The sequence below is a fragment of the Erinaceus europaeus genome, chromosome 9 (genome assembly GCF_950295315.1).
Source record: "Erinaceus europaeus chromosome 9, mEriEur2.1, whole genome shotgun sequence".
NCBI classification, from domain to species: domain Eukaryota; kingdom Metazoa; phylum Chordata; class Mammalia; order Eulipotyphla; family Erinaceidae; genus Erinaceus; species Erinaceus europaeus.
The window spans coordinates 123,116,814-123,133,170 of record NC_080170.1 but is presented as its reverse complement, the minus strand read 5'-3'; the positions used below and the strand labels follow the sequence as shown (position 1 = coordinate 123,133,170).

The following is a 16,357-nucleotide window of genomic DNA, read 5'->3' as shown; positions in this document are numbered from 1 at the left end:
TCCTATCCAACAACAACGACATCAATCATAACTACAATAAAACAACAAAGGCAACAAAAGGGAGTAAATAATAAATAAAAATATATTTAAAAAAAAGAGAAAAACTAAGAGGGAAGAGAACTCAAGAACCCAAACTGTCACTGTCTGTAAATCGCACAACCACATAGAAAACCAAAGAAATGATAGGAAATGCGTCAGAATTTGCAAAGTTTATGAAGTAGATGGCTAAAGAACAATATTCCAAAGTCTAGTAAGTTTCTGTTTACTAATGATGAAACAAAATAACAGATTCTGTCACAAGTATCATTTATAACAGTCACAGCAACTAACAGAAACACTAGCGCCAAGGGTTCAGACATGGAAGATCTACACAGGGAAAAGGCACAGAGCTTTATTAAAGACATTCAAAACTGGAATAAACGAAAATACATACCATGATTTCAGATAGGAGGGTTCAAAATCGTAAAGATTTCAATTCTCCCCCAAACCGATTCAATCAATTCCAATTAATTCCCAAAGGGTGTTTCCAGTCACGTGATAAGCTGGTTCTTAAAACGAGAAGAAAGGTGCGGGAGCAGCTGAGACTCAAGTACATTCAGACATCAAGACAGAGCTGTAGCGCTTCTCATTATGACCGTACGGCATCAACACAGAGAGCGTGCGGGCAAAGCAGGATGAAGCAGGATGAAGCAGAAACAGACACAAGCACACTCGAGCTGGCAGGCAGGGGGCAGTGTGGCACCTGGCACAGGGACCAGTGCCCCCACACGGGAGGGGAAAGACGACCGCACAAGCCAATTCAGACAGATGACGGATGTAAGGATGAGACAAGCCATTTTAAAACTTCTAAAAAGAAACACAGGAGAATACGTCTTTGTAAGTCCAGGATGAGGGAAGTGTCTCATTGGCGACATTCAAAGCAGAATTTGGGTCTGCCAAAACACAGCCGGACAGATAGGACACAGAGGTCCGGGAGGTGGTGCTTTAAGTCAAGTGCCGACCTCGGAACATGAGGTCTCAAGCTGGACCCCCTGCATTGCATGTCTGGTGTAAGAGCTTGGACACCCTCTCATAAATATCTTAACAGATACAGTCTGGAAAAATAGCTACAGGGCATGGAATCGGTGTTCCCAGTTCATTAGTTTTAAAACAGGCAAAAGACACGATGAGACACTTCACACTGAGAAACACCAATGGTCCATAAACAGTGGCAGATGTTCCAACTCCGAAGAAAACAGATGACAGCCACGAGAACACTCCACCCACAACTGTCTGATGACTGTGACAGACGTAAGAGACACGGGCCTGTTATGTCTCCCCCGCTGGTGATTCAAGTATAGAAATCAACAAAACCACTGGTCAAAATACAAGCTGATACAACCATGTCAGAAGACAATCTGGCGTGTGGTGAAGCTGAACGTCCATCCCCGAGCCCGGATGTCCGCTCGGTAGCTTGCTTACCACAGTGGCATTCCCAGCTTTTGCTCACAACCAATCAGAAAATAGTGCTGAGATGTCACGTACCTGCACGTCTCAACATGGCATCTAGAAATTGTTAAGTACAAATCACTTGCAGAATGAATTTCTGCAGTACCGTGGTTGACATTTTAAAACAGAACGCACAGGATAGGTTTAAATGACAAGCAGCCTGACCCCAAATGACTAGACAGTGGCATTGCCAAGAGTGCCCGCACCACAGGCAAGGTAGGCCAGCAAGAGGACCCAGGGGCAGCCCGAGCCGGGGTTCTCCCGAACATAAACAGTCTGTCTTTAAGTCCCCCTTTGTCTTTGGTGGGGTTTTCCCCTCTCCCCCCTGCGACGTCCTGTGGATGAACCAAGAGCCGTTCTTAACATTAAGTCCTGCACAGAAGGGCAGGGTAAGGCAGGAGACCGCTCCTACCGCAGGCCCGAAGTACTGACGATGCTGGGGAGGCGTATACTCACAGTGGAACACAAAGTGACTGACAAATGTCACTTGTGGTCATTACTCCTCAGAAAAAAATCTTCCTAACTTTCGGGGGGGGGGGTGTCACAGACCCCACTGTGAAAATTAATTCCTTCCAACTGTGTACTGGAAATCTGTATAAAAGTCTTCCCGATAGCAAAACCAAGCAACAGCCGGCAGGCACATGAGCAGAGAATATTTCCTCTGCATTACGTATCTGTCGCTCAGCAGTGAAAACCAACGACAGAGCTGTACTCCGTGACTCCTAGAATCTGAACAGTAAAGGAAGGAAGTGACAAATAATTCTACGCTTTTTTTTTTGACTGCCCAGAGATAGATAATACACACACCCAATAGTACGGTTTTCAGGAAGCAAGTAACAAACACACTGTCCAGACTAGCAGAGGAGCACAATTATTTTGCTTCCTGGATAAGTGGTAGCTTGCAGGTGTCTCCTCAGCTCCCAACCTGCACATGAAGTACATACATCCAGATGTGTCTAATTATTACCTTGGGCTGGGAGGAAAAGGTTTTTTTAAAGCATTTTTTTAAGCATTTTCATGACATCCTCTCACCTGCCATGAGACAGGCAGAGTACACGAAATGAACCTTTATCTATACCAGAAGAACTGCCCCAGGTGCGAAATTCAAGTTTGCTGCAACTGATCACATGAGGACCAAATGGAAAGAGGCTGAGCTGCCAGCCAAACCCAGGCGCTGACCCGGCACCAGAGCCGGGCAGTGAGGTTAGCAGGAGCTGGTGGTGGAGAAGCAAAAGTCAGTCAGACATCAGAGCATTAGCAAGGACGGCAGGACCACTCCATCTTGCCCAGGATCAGGGAGAGTGAAAAGCAGCATGACCGCTCAGAGAGCTTCTGTGGCCTGGGTTCAACATATTCCACCACCCAGCAAGTGTCCTGGGTGTTGCTGCCAGCAGCAAATTCAAGTCCACCCATAGGGAAATGGATAACTCTTTACACGGTGGGATTGTAGACGCTCGTTAGCTTGTGCGGACCCCCCCCCCCCGAATAATTAAATGAAAGTCATCGTCTCCCATTATGTTCAGACCTAACTCACAAAGAGGCAATGCTGAGTGCAGACAAGCAAGCCGCAAAATAACAGTGAAGTCAATACATACCGTTTAACACCGTTCAAATCTAACAAGACCTGCACGAGAGCGCACCTGGCTTCTCGGGGGTCTGGAAAGGACCATGGCAACACAAACCTGAGCAGGGCGCTGCCTCGCAGGAGGGGAAGCTGGCTGGAGAGGGACCTGGAGCGAATCTGACAGAATGATGATACACGTCACCTGGTGGAGCGGACTGCATCCCGGAGGCCCCTTGGGCTCAACCTGGGAAACAGGGTGGGCTGCGCGCCACCCCCCACCCGGCCGCCCCCCGGCCAGCTGCGCGCAAGCCCCCCACCTCGCTCCCGTCCTGCGCCAGGCCCACGCCCAGCTGCGCGCCAGTCCCCACCAGCACGTCAACACCCCAGCTGTGCGCCAGCCCCCCACCTAGCGCCCGTCCTGCGCCAACCCCCGCCCAGCTGCGCGCCAGCCCCTCCCAGCACGTCAACACCCCAGCTGTGCGCCAGCCCCCCACCTAGCGCCCGTCCTCCGCCAACCCCCGCCCAGCTGCGCGCCAGCCCCCCCAGCACGTCAGCCCCCCCAGCACGTCAACCCCCCCAGCTGCGCGCCAGCCCCCCACCGCGCCAGCCCCCCCAGCACGTCAACCCCCCCAGCTGCACGCCAGCCCCCCACCTAGCGCCCGTCCTGCGCCAGCCCCCCGCCCAGCTGTGCGCCAGCCCCCACCGCGCGCCAGCCCCCCTCAGCTGCGCGCCAGCCCCCCCGCCCATATGCGCGCCAGCCCCCTCACCGCGCGCCAGCCCCCCCAGCACGTCAACCCCCCCAGCTGCGCGCCAGCCCCCCACCCAGCTGCGCGCCAGCCCCCCACCGCGCGCCAACCCCCCCCAGCACGTCAACCCCCACAGCTGCGCGCCAGCCCTCTGCCCAGATGCGCGCCAGCCCCCACCGCGCGCCAGCCCCCCAGCACGTCAACCCCCCCAGCTGCGCGCCAGCCCTCCGCCCAGATGCGCGCCAGCCCCCCACCGCGCGCCAGCCCCCCCAGCACGTCAACCCTCCCAGCTGCGCGCCAGGCCCCCACCGCGCGCCAGCCCCCCCAGCACGTCAACCCCCCCAGCTGCGCGCCAGCCCCCCCCAGCACGTCAACCCCCCAGCTGCACGCCAGCCCCCTCACCGCGCGCCAGCCCCCCAGCACGTCACCCCCCCAGCTGCGCGCCAGCCCCCCAGCCGCGCGCCAGTCCCCCAGCACGTCAACCCCCCCCAGCTGCGCGCCAGCCCCCCCTGCCCAGATGCGCGCCAGCCCCCCACCGCGCGCCAGCCCCCCCAGCTATGCGTCAGCCCCCCACAGAGCCTTCCAGCAACAGGCTGTGCAACGAGCGCCCTCTGTCCGCACACCGTCTTAGAAAAAAGCCCACTTCACTTAGGATTTAAAACAAACAAAAAAAAAAAAAGGAGGGGCCCCCCCGGCGACAGCACAATAGCGCAGCAGGTTAAGCGCACAAGCCGCGAAGCACACAAACCCGCTTAAGGATACTGGTTCGAGCCCCCGGCTCCCCACTTGCAGAAAGGTCACTTCACAGATGGTGAAGCAGGTCTGCAGGTGTCTTTTCTCCTCTCTCGTTTTCTCCCTAGCCTAACCAGCAATAACAATGACAAAAATGAGAAAAAAAAAATGGCGTCCAGGTGCAGCGGATGCATTGTGCAGACACCGAAGCACTAAAGTGAATACAAAAAACAAATAAATAAATAAATAAGGGAGGGGGGAGCACATTTCTTGCCATTTTCAAAGACAGTGCTAACGACCTCCTCCCTAAAAAAAAAAGGGCATTTCTGGGTAACTCATAGGCTCCGTGGAGATGGGGGTGTCGCATGATTTGAGGGGTCTTTAACCCCCAATTCTGGCGCAGGTTAGACGCACCTGCTCTGGCAAGATTTGGGGGGGGTCCATACCCCCTCCCAATTCTGGCACAAACTGGACACACTCGCAGGGTCTCTACCCTCCTGAAAGATTGGGGGAGGTCTTTACCCTCCTGATTCCGATCTAGATGCACCTGCAAGATTGGGGGGGGGGTCCTCACTCCCCTGCTTCTGTCCAGGTGGCTGCGCCGGCCAGGCCAGCGGGTGTGTCCCCCTTCCTGAGAGTGGGCTCAGGGAGGAAGAGGCATCTGCGCAGGGGCGCTGGGAAATGGAGGGGGGGTTGTGGGGTCCCTGTCCTCCCCGGATGTGCCCCGCCCTCCCAGTAAACAGGTGGCGCAGATTTGCAGAACCTTCCCGAAGGCGCGCGCCCGGACCCCCCCTCCCATGAGCGCGCGCTTTGGGGGGGTCCCCAGCAGAAAAGGGGTGTCTGGGGGGGAGGAGGGGCCCTCAGGGACTCAAGAGGCTGTTAACACGCCAGCACGACCCCCGGGCGGGGAGAGGGGCACCTCCCGGAGGAATGGGGGTGGGGGGGGTCTCCGCGCAGATTGGGGTGGGTGCCCCTGCCTGGCAGGACTCGCGGACACAAAAGGGGGATGGGGAGGAGAGATCTCCAGATGGGGAACCCCCACCCAGGACGCGTCCCCGCTCTCTGGCTGGGGCTGTCACCAAGGGTGCACCTGGGGGTCGGGTGAGAGACCCCCGGGAGGGACCCTGGACACCGTGCCCCTTCCCGCCCAGAGGGTGTCCCCCGTGACGAGCGCACAAAAAGGCCGAGGTGGGGGGGGGGGGCCCCGACGGGTAGGGCTTGGTGGAGGGGCGACCCCGGGGTGGGGGTCCCGCGTGGAGGGGTGTCCCGAGAGGAGCGCACGGCGGGGGCTGCCCCCGCGGACACGGACACGGACCCCGGCCCCAGACGCGCGACCACACTCACCACACACCCCGGGGGGGGGGGTGCAGGAGGCCCCGCGCCCCGGGCGTCCCGGCTGCAGCGTGAGCCGCCTGCGCGTCGCTCCCCTGGCCGCGAGCTCTGGCTGGAGCACAGCCCACGCCTGGGGCTTCGGCGTCCCCGCGGGCGCACGCGCAGAGTGGGCGGCCAGGCGCGCGGCCGGGGCTTCGGCGCGTCACGCTGCGGAGTGCGCCTGCGCGAGGCTGCCGCGCCCCACCCCCCCCCGCGCATGCGCGTCGCGACCCGGGAGTGGAGAAGGTGGCAGTGCGCCTGCGTGCGGCGAGAGCGGCGGCGGTCACGAAGCCCATCTCCCCTGGGGTCCGGCCTCCCCCTCCTCCGCGCTGCGACCGGGCGGCCTCTGCCCGCGGAGTGGGGCGGTCGGAGGGGACGCTGCTAAGCCCCGAGGTGGAGCGTCCCGCCTTTTGTCCTTTTGCTTCAGCGGGGTGGGAGGTGGGGCCTCTGCGGGAGGGCCAGGACCTGTTGGGCCGTCGCCCCCTCTTCTTCCCGCCCATTGCAGGGGTTCGAGGCCAGGGGCTGATGTGCTCATGTGCGAGAGGGTGCGAGCGGGTTGGGGGGCTGCAGTGTGCAGAAGGCTGAGTACAAACAAGTCGTCGAGAGAGTGGCAAGCAGATGTAGTGTGCACAGGCTGGGTCGGTGGAGTGTGCAGATAGGCTCGGCAAGCAAGCCGAGCGGGGGTGTGCAAATTGGCTGGGTGGGTGGTTGCAAGCAGGCCGAGTGGGGCTGTGCAAATAGGCTGGGTGGGTGGTTGCAAGCAGGTTGAGCGGGGGTGTGCAAATAGGCTGGGTGGGTGGTGTGTGCAAGCAGGCCGAGCGGGGATGTGCAAATTGGCTGGGTGGGTGGTTGCAAGCAGGCCGAGTGGGGGTGTGCAAATAGGCTGGGTGGGTGGTGTGCAAGCAGGCCGGGGTGTGCAAATTGGCTGAGTGGGTGGAGCGTGCAAGCAGGCCGGGGTTGTGCAAGCAGCTGGGAAGGTAGAGCGTGCCAGCTGCCGTGACTGGGTGGTGTGTGTGGACGTCTGTCTGCAGCGAGCTCAGCTGCGGCAGAAGGGGAGGAAGAGGAGCCCCGCAGGAGCTGTGCTATGGCGAAGCCACGAGGCCACCCTCACCCACGGCCGAGAAAGAAAAATGTCAGACAGTGATTATGTCGCTTTTCCACAGATCGCCCAGAGCCCCGCAGAAGATGGTGGAAAATTCGCCCTCGCCACTGCCCGAGAGAGCCATCTACGGCTTCGTCCTCTTTCTGAGCTCCCAGTTTGGCTTCAGTAAGTACCGGCCCAGCGGAGGGTACTTGTTCCTTTCCTGGGACAAGGCTGCCGTTGCACCTGCTCTTAGAATATGCACACTGGGGAGTCAGGCGGTGGCGCAGTGGGTTAAGCGCAGGTGGCGCAAAGCACAGGGACCGGCGTAAGGATCCGGGTTCGAGCCCCCGGCTCCCCACCTGCAGAGGAGTCGCTTCACAGGCGTTGAAGCGGGTCTGCAGGTGTCTGTCTTTCTCTCCCCCTCTCTGTCTTCCCCTCCTCTCTCCATTTCTCTCTGTCCTATCCAACAATGACATCAATAAGAACAATAACTACAACAGTAAAACAACAAGGGTAACAAAAGAGAATAAATAAATAAATAAAATTTTTAAAAAAAGAATACGGACACAGGACTTCCTGACCCTCTGGCTTATGGGAAACCAGGTGGAGGGCACGGGCCCAGGCGGTCCGGGGTGGCCGGCACTAGTGTGCAACACGTGATCTCAGCAAACGCCGAGCCAGCCCCAGGCAGGATGGCAGAGGGAGTCAAAGCTGCTCTGTCCTGTGAAGACCTTCTGGGCTCTGGGCTAGTCAGGCCGGTAAATCTACAAAGAGAACCGGTGTTAAGGACGGTGAGCCCGGTGGAGAGACATGGGACCAAACTGAAAAGTCACCTCCACCCATACCGCCAGCAACAAGACAGCCGTGAACAGAGAAGTGTAAGGTCATTGGTGTGGCCGCGGGGGGGGGGGGGGGGGGGGGGGGGGGGGGCGGCTCAGCACTAAAGGGGCTTCCCGAAGAGAAGTTGGGGGGCTTGGCATCCTGGGTCCCTCTCCATCCTTAACAGGACACGTTTTACAAATAAGGAAACTGACAGAGATGCCAGCATGTCATATGTCAGTGTCATAGCAAACCCATGTCTTCCCCTCCAGAGGGTATAAGAATGAAGTGGGCAGGGGGGCTGGCAGTGGTGCAGCCAGCAAGCATCATGCACAGGGACCTGGGTTCAAGCTCCCAGCCCCCACCTTCAGGGGGAAGGTTTCATAAACAGTGAAGCAGTGCTGCAGGTGTATGACCATATGTGTCTGTCTGTCTGTCTCCCCTCTAAAGTTTTGTCTTTCCAAAACAGAAAGTGAACATTTGGCCACTGGGAACAGAGGATTCATAGTGCAGCCACCAAGCCCTAGCTAGCAAAGGCCTGGCGGCAATCAAAAATAAAAAACAGAGACATCAAAAGGGAAGTCCCGAGCTAAGTGTGTCAGTAGAGCTAGTCACATAGCCACTCTGTCAGCTGCAGACTCTGCAGTGGGAAAGTGGTGACCCGAGTTCAAAGCCTGGCCCCTCCTCCGTGCCTCTGCTTTAGACTGGGACCTGGCTGCCTGGCCTCTCTGAGCCCTCAAGTTCTTCACTATGGAAGGGTGACGGTGTTTCCTGGACACAAAATGCCTATCATTCTGTCCTGAGAATTGTTCCAGATCTTGCTGTTATCCCTTCAGTTTACAGGTGACCATGTGAAGCCCTTTAAGTAAGATGCTTTCAACCACAAAGTAAACGATGGAGCTAAAATTCGAACCCAGATGCTACAGTAATTTCACTCTTTTAGCCGTAGTGACAATGAATTGCTATGATTTTTTTTTTCTTTTTGCACCGAGGCCTCTCACATAAGTGATTCTCCTCCTCTTGGTGGACTTTTTTTCTCTCTCCTTTTAGTCTTCAGATACAGAGAACATGTAGGGAGGGAGGGAGGGAAACAGAGTCATGGCGACGAGGGGGTTGTTCATCGATAGGCGTGGACTTTCAGATTTGCAGCATTGAAAAAGTGCTGGAGATTGATTTCACAGCTCTGTGAAAATACTTAACACTACGGACTCTCAAGAGGCGATCAGGGTAGGGGCCAGAGAGACAGCCCACTGGGTAGGGTGCCTGCCCTGCCACGTGTGTGGCCAGGTTGAACCCCCTGCACCACATGGGAGGATCCTTGACACTAGAGGAAGCCCCGGTGTTAGCTCCAGAAAAGAAAAAAAGGTTAGGAATGAAGCCTTTTATTTTCTTTTACCACAACAGAACAATGGCTATGAAGTAATACAGAAGTGGAGCTAGAAGCAAAGAGGAAAAGAGGCCAGGTGGTGGCGCACCTGATTAAGCGCTCCCATCCCGGCACACAAGGACCCCGGTTCAAGACCCTGGTCCCCACCTGTAAGGGGGAAGCTCACGAGTGGTGAAGCAGGGCTGCAGGTGTCTCTCTGCATCTCTCTCCCTCTCTGCCTCCCCCTCTCTTCTCAGTTTCCCTCTCTATCCAATAATAAATAAAAATTAAAAAAAGAAATGATTAGAAAAAGAAGAGGATGAAGAGAAACCTCCACAGACTTTTATCGGCTCTGAACCTTGAGAGGCGAATGTGCCTTCTTCGTGTTGTTGTATTTATTTTACTTTTTTACCCTTTTTTCTCCTGCAGTTCTCTATCTTGTGTGGGCGTTTGTTCCTGAGTCTTGGCTACACTCTCTGGGCCTAACCTATTGGCCTCAAAAGTAAGTTTAATACATTCTGAAAAGAGGGCGTTGTAGTGCTGTTCTGAAAGATTTGTCCTTAAAGTAAACTGTATCTTAGGTATCTGTTCTTTGAGGAGTTTGTTGACAGCCATAGAGAAAACAAGGCTTTGTAAAGGTTGTTATTCGTGTACCTCAAGTTAAAAATGGTGTGAACACACATCTGTCTCTATTCCTCCCCGCCCCAATAGCATGCTAGAATTCCTTGTAGGGAGAAGAAGTATTAAACTGTAAGCTCACAGGAACGAGTGCTGGGAGAGCAGATACGGAATCGAAGGGTCAGAAGTTACGACAAAGGTCATTTCCAGAAAGTGCTACAAAGGCACCCAAAGGGAGATGAAAGTGTAGCAGGCTGAAAAAAGGTCTTAGAGGTTCCAGAAAGAGAAAACAGGAGAGGAGAAATTGAAAGCAGTGCACCTAAAAAGGGATTCAAGATAGAACATTCCATGAGAGGCTCTGAGAGCCCCGCCTGCCAGAGAACTTGGGGTTTGAGGAATCAGAGGAGCCTGGAGACCAAGCAGCAGAGTGAGCGAATCACTGCTCGGGGTACGGTGCACGCAAAATAAAGATAATTCTCCAAGGTGTATTACTCAACGGCAGACACGATGTACGTAGTGACTTTTTTCGGGTGGGGGTAGATAGCTTATGCAAAGAGACTCTCTTGCCTGAGCTCCAGAGTCCCAGGTTCAGTCCCCCATTCCACCATAAGCCAGAGCTGAGCAGTGCTCTGATTAAAAGAGAGAGAGATTTTTTCCCCAACTAGAGCTTCATGCCTGTAAGATCCCGCTGCTCTGGCAGACAGACAGGCCACAGTAGTGCTCCACCGTCCACGCAGCTGCTCTCAGCGCTATACACGCTGCTCCCGTGTGATGCCGGGGCCTTGACCTTAGTCTTCTTATATGGTGGCGTGTGCACTCCGCTGAGTGAGCTGTCTGTCTGCCCCAGTAGGTCGCAGTCATTTTCTAAAAACTGCTGACGCGGGGCCGGGCGGGAGCGCAGCGGGTTAAACGCACATGGCGCAAAGCGAGCGCAAGGATCCTGGTTCAGGAGGTGCAGCTCCTGAGGAAGCCTGTCGCCTGCTTCCACACCACCCCGCAGATACTGGGCGGTGGCCTTGCCGGTCTACCTCCTCATCACCGTCGCCATCGGGTACGTGCTGCTGTTTGGCGTCAATATGGCCAACACCTCCCCACTCGACTCCCTGCACACCATCACAGGTAAACCCTCGCGCAGGACGGCGCTGGGCGGGGTGGAGGAGACAGACAGGTGTGAAGCAGCCGAGATGAGGCCGCAGCCCAGAGACACCGGCACAGTTAAAGAGCCAAGGAGCAGGAGCCGGGCGGTGGCGCGGCGGGTTGAGCGCACGTGGCGCAAAGTGCAAGGACCGGCTTAAGGATCCCGGTTCGAGCCCCCGGCTCCCCACCTGCAGGGGAGTCGCTTCTCAGACGGTGAAGCAGGTCTGTAGGCGTCTGTCTTCCCCTCTCCCTCTCTGTTTTCCCCTCCTCTCTCCATTTCTCTCTGTCCTATCCAATAACGAATGACATCAACAATAACAATAATAACCACAACAAGGCTACAACAACAAGGGCAACAAAGGGGGGAATGGCCTCCAGGAGCAGTGGATTCATGGTGCAGGCACTGAGCCCCAGCGATAACCCTGGAGGCAGACGAGAAAAAAAAAAGAGCCAAGGAGTAAGAAACGCAGGGTCACATAGAGAACACATTTAGGGGACTGGGCGGAAAGGCAGCAGGTTAAGTGCACATGGTTAAGTGCAAGGACCGGCGTAAGGATCCCGGTACGAGCCCCTGGCTTCCCACCTGCAGGAGGGTTGCTTCACAAGCAGTGAAGCAGGTCTGCAGGTGTCTCTTTCTCTCTGTCTTCCCCTCTCTCCATTTCTCTCTGTCCTACCCAACAGCAATGACAGCAACAATAATAATAATAACAACAACAATAAACAACAAGGGCAACAAAAGGGAAAAAATGGCCTTCAGGAGCAGTGGATTCATGGTGCAGGTACTGAGTCCTAGCAATAACCCTGGAGGCAAGAGAGAGAGAGGGAGAGAGAGAGAGGTTTAGCTGGCAGAAAAGAGTTCCAGTGGAGATGTCTTCAGAGCATGAGTTAACGGGCATTTCCCCAGAGCATCAGTTCCGTAGTAGCCCCCAGAGAATCTTGTGGAATGCTCAGTGGGGACTGTTGTCGGTAGAGGCCAAGTAGGTGTGTGCAGCCTTTTCCACAAGAGGGGGGGGTCCCGCCTCCTCAGAACCACTGTGCACCTGGTCCAAGCTGAGTGGTTAGAAAGCTGCAGCACGCTTTTGCATTTTTTTAGAGGAATACACTATTTATTTATTTTCCCTTTTGTTGCCCTTGTTGTTTCTTATTGTTGTTACTAATGTCATCATTGTTAAATAGACAGAGAGAAATGGAGAGAAGAAGGAAAGACAGGGGGAGAGAAAGACAGACACCCGCAGACCTGCTTCACCACCTGTGAAGCAACTCCTCTGCAGGTGGGGTCCGGAGGCTCGAACCAGGATCCTTCCGCTGGTCCTTGCGCATCGCATCACATGCACTTAACCCACTGCGCTGCCACCCGACTCTACTTTTTTTTTTTTTTAATTCTTTCATTTAAGTAACTGGTGGAGTGCTGGACTTGCACGCCTGAGACTCCTGGTTCAATCCCCGGTCCCATGCGTGCTGAGTGGTGCTCTGCTCTCTCTAATGCGAAATCCCTTCTATCCCGTATGAAATAAATAAGATCCATTTTTTTTTAAGTTTCCTGGTGTGGGGGGATGGGCAGTGGCACACCCAGTTAAGTACACATTACCATGTGCAAGGACCCAGGGTCTAGACCCCACTCCCCACCTGCAAGAAGGTGCTTCATAAGCGGTGAACAGGTCTGCAGGTGTCTCTCTTTCTCCCTCTCTATCTCCCCTCTCTTCTCAGTTTCTCTCTGTCCTGTCCTATAAAATATAACAGAAAGAAGGGTCAGGTGGTTGGCACACTCGGTTAAACGCACATATCACCATGTGCAAGGTCCTGGGTTTGAGCCCCACACCCCACCTGCAGGAGGGACACTCCGTGAACGGTGAACAGGTCTGAAGGTCTCTTATCTCCCTCTCTCTATCTCCTCTCTTCTCTTAGTTTCTCTCTGTCCTGTCCAATAAAAATAGAAACGAAAAAAAAAAATGGAAAAAATGGCTGCCCGAGTGTTGGAGTCACAGTCACAGTTCAGGCACCAAGCCCAGCAATATCTCTGGTGGCAAAAAGAAAGAAAGAAGGAAAAGGAAATGGCGGTGGCTTTGTAGAGCTGAAACCAAGCCCCAGCGCCAGCCCTGGCGGCAGATAAATCAAGTTCCCTGGTTTGCTTTTTTGACTTTTCAGAGCCTTCATTCATGACCCTAAACTGTCTGTCACACACTTGTTCATTGCTTGTATGGTGACCCACTGTCTTGCCTGCATTCTTGACGACTAAAACAAACGGGCAGTTTATGCAGAGGAGGGAAGTTGCAAAGTCCCCATGAAAGATTGTGCCAAATGCATCGATTGAAATGTATTTTCTAAACCCGGGTCTAATTCTGTTCCTCTGAGAAGTTTGCAAAGGGAACTTTAATATCATCATCATCATCATCATCATCATCATCATCCAATAAATGAAATGCTACTTTGTAGTTCAGATCAGAGATTGGAGAAGTACTTTGCTGATTTCAGTCCAGTTGGGATGTTTTTCAAAAGAGAATTTACACTATCTTTTCTAGGTCCCTCCATAAGTTTATAAGGGAGAGAGAAAGAACTAGACCATCACTCTGGCACATTCAGTGCCCGGGGTCAAGCTCAGGACCTCAGGCATGGAGGCCTGGCGTGCTACCCACTGCCTGCCTCCCAGGTCCCTAAGTTGCCGCTTCTCTGCGTTAAGCCCGGCATTAGTTGTTCTCCGAACATTAGCAGACAGACTGTGGTGGCTCTGTGAACCACAGAGAGGAAGACTGGACAGATTGTTTTTTTTTCTTCTTCTTACAGACAGTTATGCTAAGAAACAGCAGCAGAAGAAGCACCAGAAAGAGGCCATCCCAGCACTAAGAGATGTTCCTATCAACGAAGTCAACAAGATGTTCTTTTTCCCAGCCAAAGCACAGCACACCCAGCACTAAGTAAAAGGTGCTGACCATGAGTATCTTGACTCTCTCTTTTTAATTTTCATTGTTGAAATAGAAATACTTTGTTGACACTTCTTGGTTAAGTCCCACTGATACTGTAAATGCGGTCAAACATCAGTTGTGAAAGGAAAGAATAAATAAAAAGCTAAATTTTTTCAGCAGATTTTTTTTTCCTCCAGGGTTATTGCTGGGCTCGGTGCCTGCACCATGAATCCACTGCTCCTGGAGGCCATTTTTTCCCCCTTTTGTTGCCCTTGTTGTTGTAGCCTCGTTGTGGTTATTATTATTGCCATTGTTGATGTTGTTCGTTGTTGGATAGGACGGAGAGAAATGGAGAGAGGAGGGGAAGACAAAGAGGGGGAGAGAAAGACAGACACCTGCAGACCTGCCTCACAAACTGTGAAGCGATTCCCCTGCAGGTGGGGAGCCAGGGGCTCGAACTGGGATCCTTACGCCAGTCCCTGTGCTTTGCACCACCTGCGCTTTTTTTTTTTTTTTTTTTTACTGGCAGCACCCAGGCCCTCCCTACGTGCACTCTCAGCATTCCCAGATGTTTGAACTTTTTTAATTTCAGGGAGAGACAACCGCAGCACCCTCCGCTGCCAGTGCTGGGCACAGTGCTCCCACATGGCCCCAGGGCTCGAACCCAGCTCACTGGCCTGGGCTTGTGCTTCACCCCCTACGGGACCTAGCTGTAGCACCAGGTGGCTGGTGCCATGGCCCTGGGAAAGCTTGGGTGCTGAGGGGCATGGTCTGTCGCTTTCCCTGAAATGGAATGAAGGAAAAACTGACCTGAGAGCAGTGAGGTTGGGTGTGCAGGAGGCCACAGCATTGGAAGGAGAAAGACTTGCCATGTGGAAACGGGGCATCTGGGTAGCAGACGGACACCCTCGCATATCCAGGTCCTTCACTCTGCCCACTGGGCCTCCTCCCCAGCCACGGGGTCTCTGCCTGGGTGGCCTCTCCCTTTGAGGGACGTGCTGTGACATACCTCTCTCTCTCCCTGTCTCTCTGTCACAATGAAAAAGGAGCCTTGGACTGGGGAGGCAACATGGTTCTGCAAATGGACTCTCCTTCCCGAGGCTCTGAGGTCCCAGGTTCAGTTCCCAGCATCTCTGTAAGCCAGAGCTGAGCAGGGCTCTGGTCTCTCTCTATATATCTTCCTCTCATTAAAATAAAAATAGTATTAAAAAAAAAGGAAGAAAGAAAGTGTGTCCTGGAGAGGTGAAATTGTGTGTGTGTGTGTGTGTGTGTGTGTGTGTGTGTGTGTGTGTGTGTGAAAGAGAGAGAGAGAGAGAGATGCTCCAACTTCAAAGAGAGAGAGGAGGGAAGGAAGGGAGGATACACTAATGTGCAGTAGACCCAGTGGGATCAACTTATGTTTTTGCAAATTCCCAGCTGGCCTAGCAGTAGACCCCCAGAGTACTCCCTCATGCGCTGGAGAGAGAAGCACAGTGGGAGGATGGGGCCTCTCAGCGCTGTCCTGGAGAAGGTGGGCCTCTGGCCCCAACCCCAAGAGGCTCTGCAGACCACACTGTGACAGCCACTGGCCGGGGGTCCTCAGCGCCCCTCCTGCTTGGGGACAGTGGCGTGGGAAGAGTGTCTGACTCCTCCCTGTGACCCAACTCTTACTCTAGCCACTGGGGCCACTCTGACCTGGTCCACATAGCGGTGCCTCGAGACCCAGTACCCTAAAAGGATGGGGGTGTGATACCCTCAGGTTACCCTGCACACCAAATCTCCCCTCACCAAATCTCATATCAGCACCCCAAGTATCCTGTTCTGAGCATCCTGCTCCAGAGCATCCTGGGAGATTGGGCTGCGGTCCCCATGGCAACGGCGACCTCCGTGACTCAGCCAGCATTGGCGTCAGTCCTCTCCACCTCACTCCGCCTCCCCAATAAGCTGCCCACGCACCAGCCTTTGTTAGACACCGGCAGTCTCCCAGGAGCCCCTGGGGCTGTTTTTTTTTTTTTTTTCCTAAGAACTTGACTGTAGGTACAGAGCTCGTGATGTCTGGTACATTTCCAGCTGCGTCATAAGAAAAAAAGAAAACTATAATAATAACTTTCATCTTAGGTCCAAATAAAAGTTTGAAATACTCCAGAGAGAAAAGTGAAGGTGAAAATGTGCTGGGTTTTTTAAAATATTTATTTATTCCCTTTTGTTGCCCTTGTTTTATTGTTGTTGTTATTGATGTTGTCGTTGTCAGATAGAACAGAGAGCAATGGAGAGAGGAGGGGAAGACAGAGAAAAGGAGAGAAAGACAGACACCTGCAGACCTGCTTCACCGCTTGTGAAGCAAATCCCGGGGCTCGAACCGGGATCCTTACGCCGGTCTTGGGCTTTGTGCCACCTGCTCTTAACCCGCTGCGCCACCGCCTGACTCCCAAATGTGGTTTTTTACAAATATTTATTTATTTCCTTTTGTTGCCCTTGTTTTATTGTTGTAGTAACTGTTGTTGTTATTGGTGTTGTTGTTGGATTGGAAAGAGAAATGGAGAGAGGAGGGGA

General features: G+C 53.9%; 2 protein-coding genes across 5 annotated transcripts in view; one reads left to right on the top strand and one right to left on the bottom strand.

Moving 5' to 3' along the window:
• TTC3 (tetratricopeptide repeat domain 3) overlaps positions 1-3,293 on the bottom strand; it is a 115,031-nt gene extending 111,738 nt beyond the window's left edge. The window contains exon 1 of the mRNA XM_060198688.1: positions 3,171-3,293. Coding sequence (XP_060054671.1) covers positions 3,171-3,273 — 103 coding nt within the window. The 5' untranslated portion in view covers positions 3,274-3,293. The remainder of the gene's footprint in view (positions 1-3,170) is intronic.
• Positions 3,294-6,145: 2,852 nt separating this feature from the next.
• The window catches only part of PIGP (phosphatidylinositol glycan anchor biosynthesis class P), a 35,741-nt gene continuing 25,529 nt past the window's right edge, over positions 6,146-16,357 (top strand). For 3 of the 4 annotated variants that reach the window (XR_009551709.1, XM_060198706.1, XM_016193847.2), the window contains exons 1-5: positions 6,146-6,294; positions 7,065-7,168; positions 9,600-9,672; positions 10,789-10,907; positions 13,707-13,844. Coding sequence is in view for 3 of the 4 variants with exons in the window: in XM_060198706.1 (XP_060054689.1) it covers positions 7,087-7,168; positions 9,600-9,672; positions 10,789-10,907; positions 13,707-13,837 (405 nt within the window). In the remaining variant the exon portion in view is untranslated. Of the gene's footprint in view, positions 6,295-7,064; positions 7,169-9,599; positions 9,673-10,788; positions 10,908-13,706; positions 14,007-16,357 lie in introns of those variants that run through there. The other variant, XM_016193845.2, reaches the window with a different exon arrangement.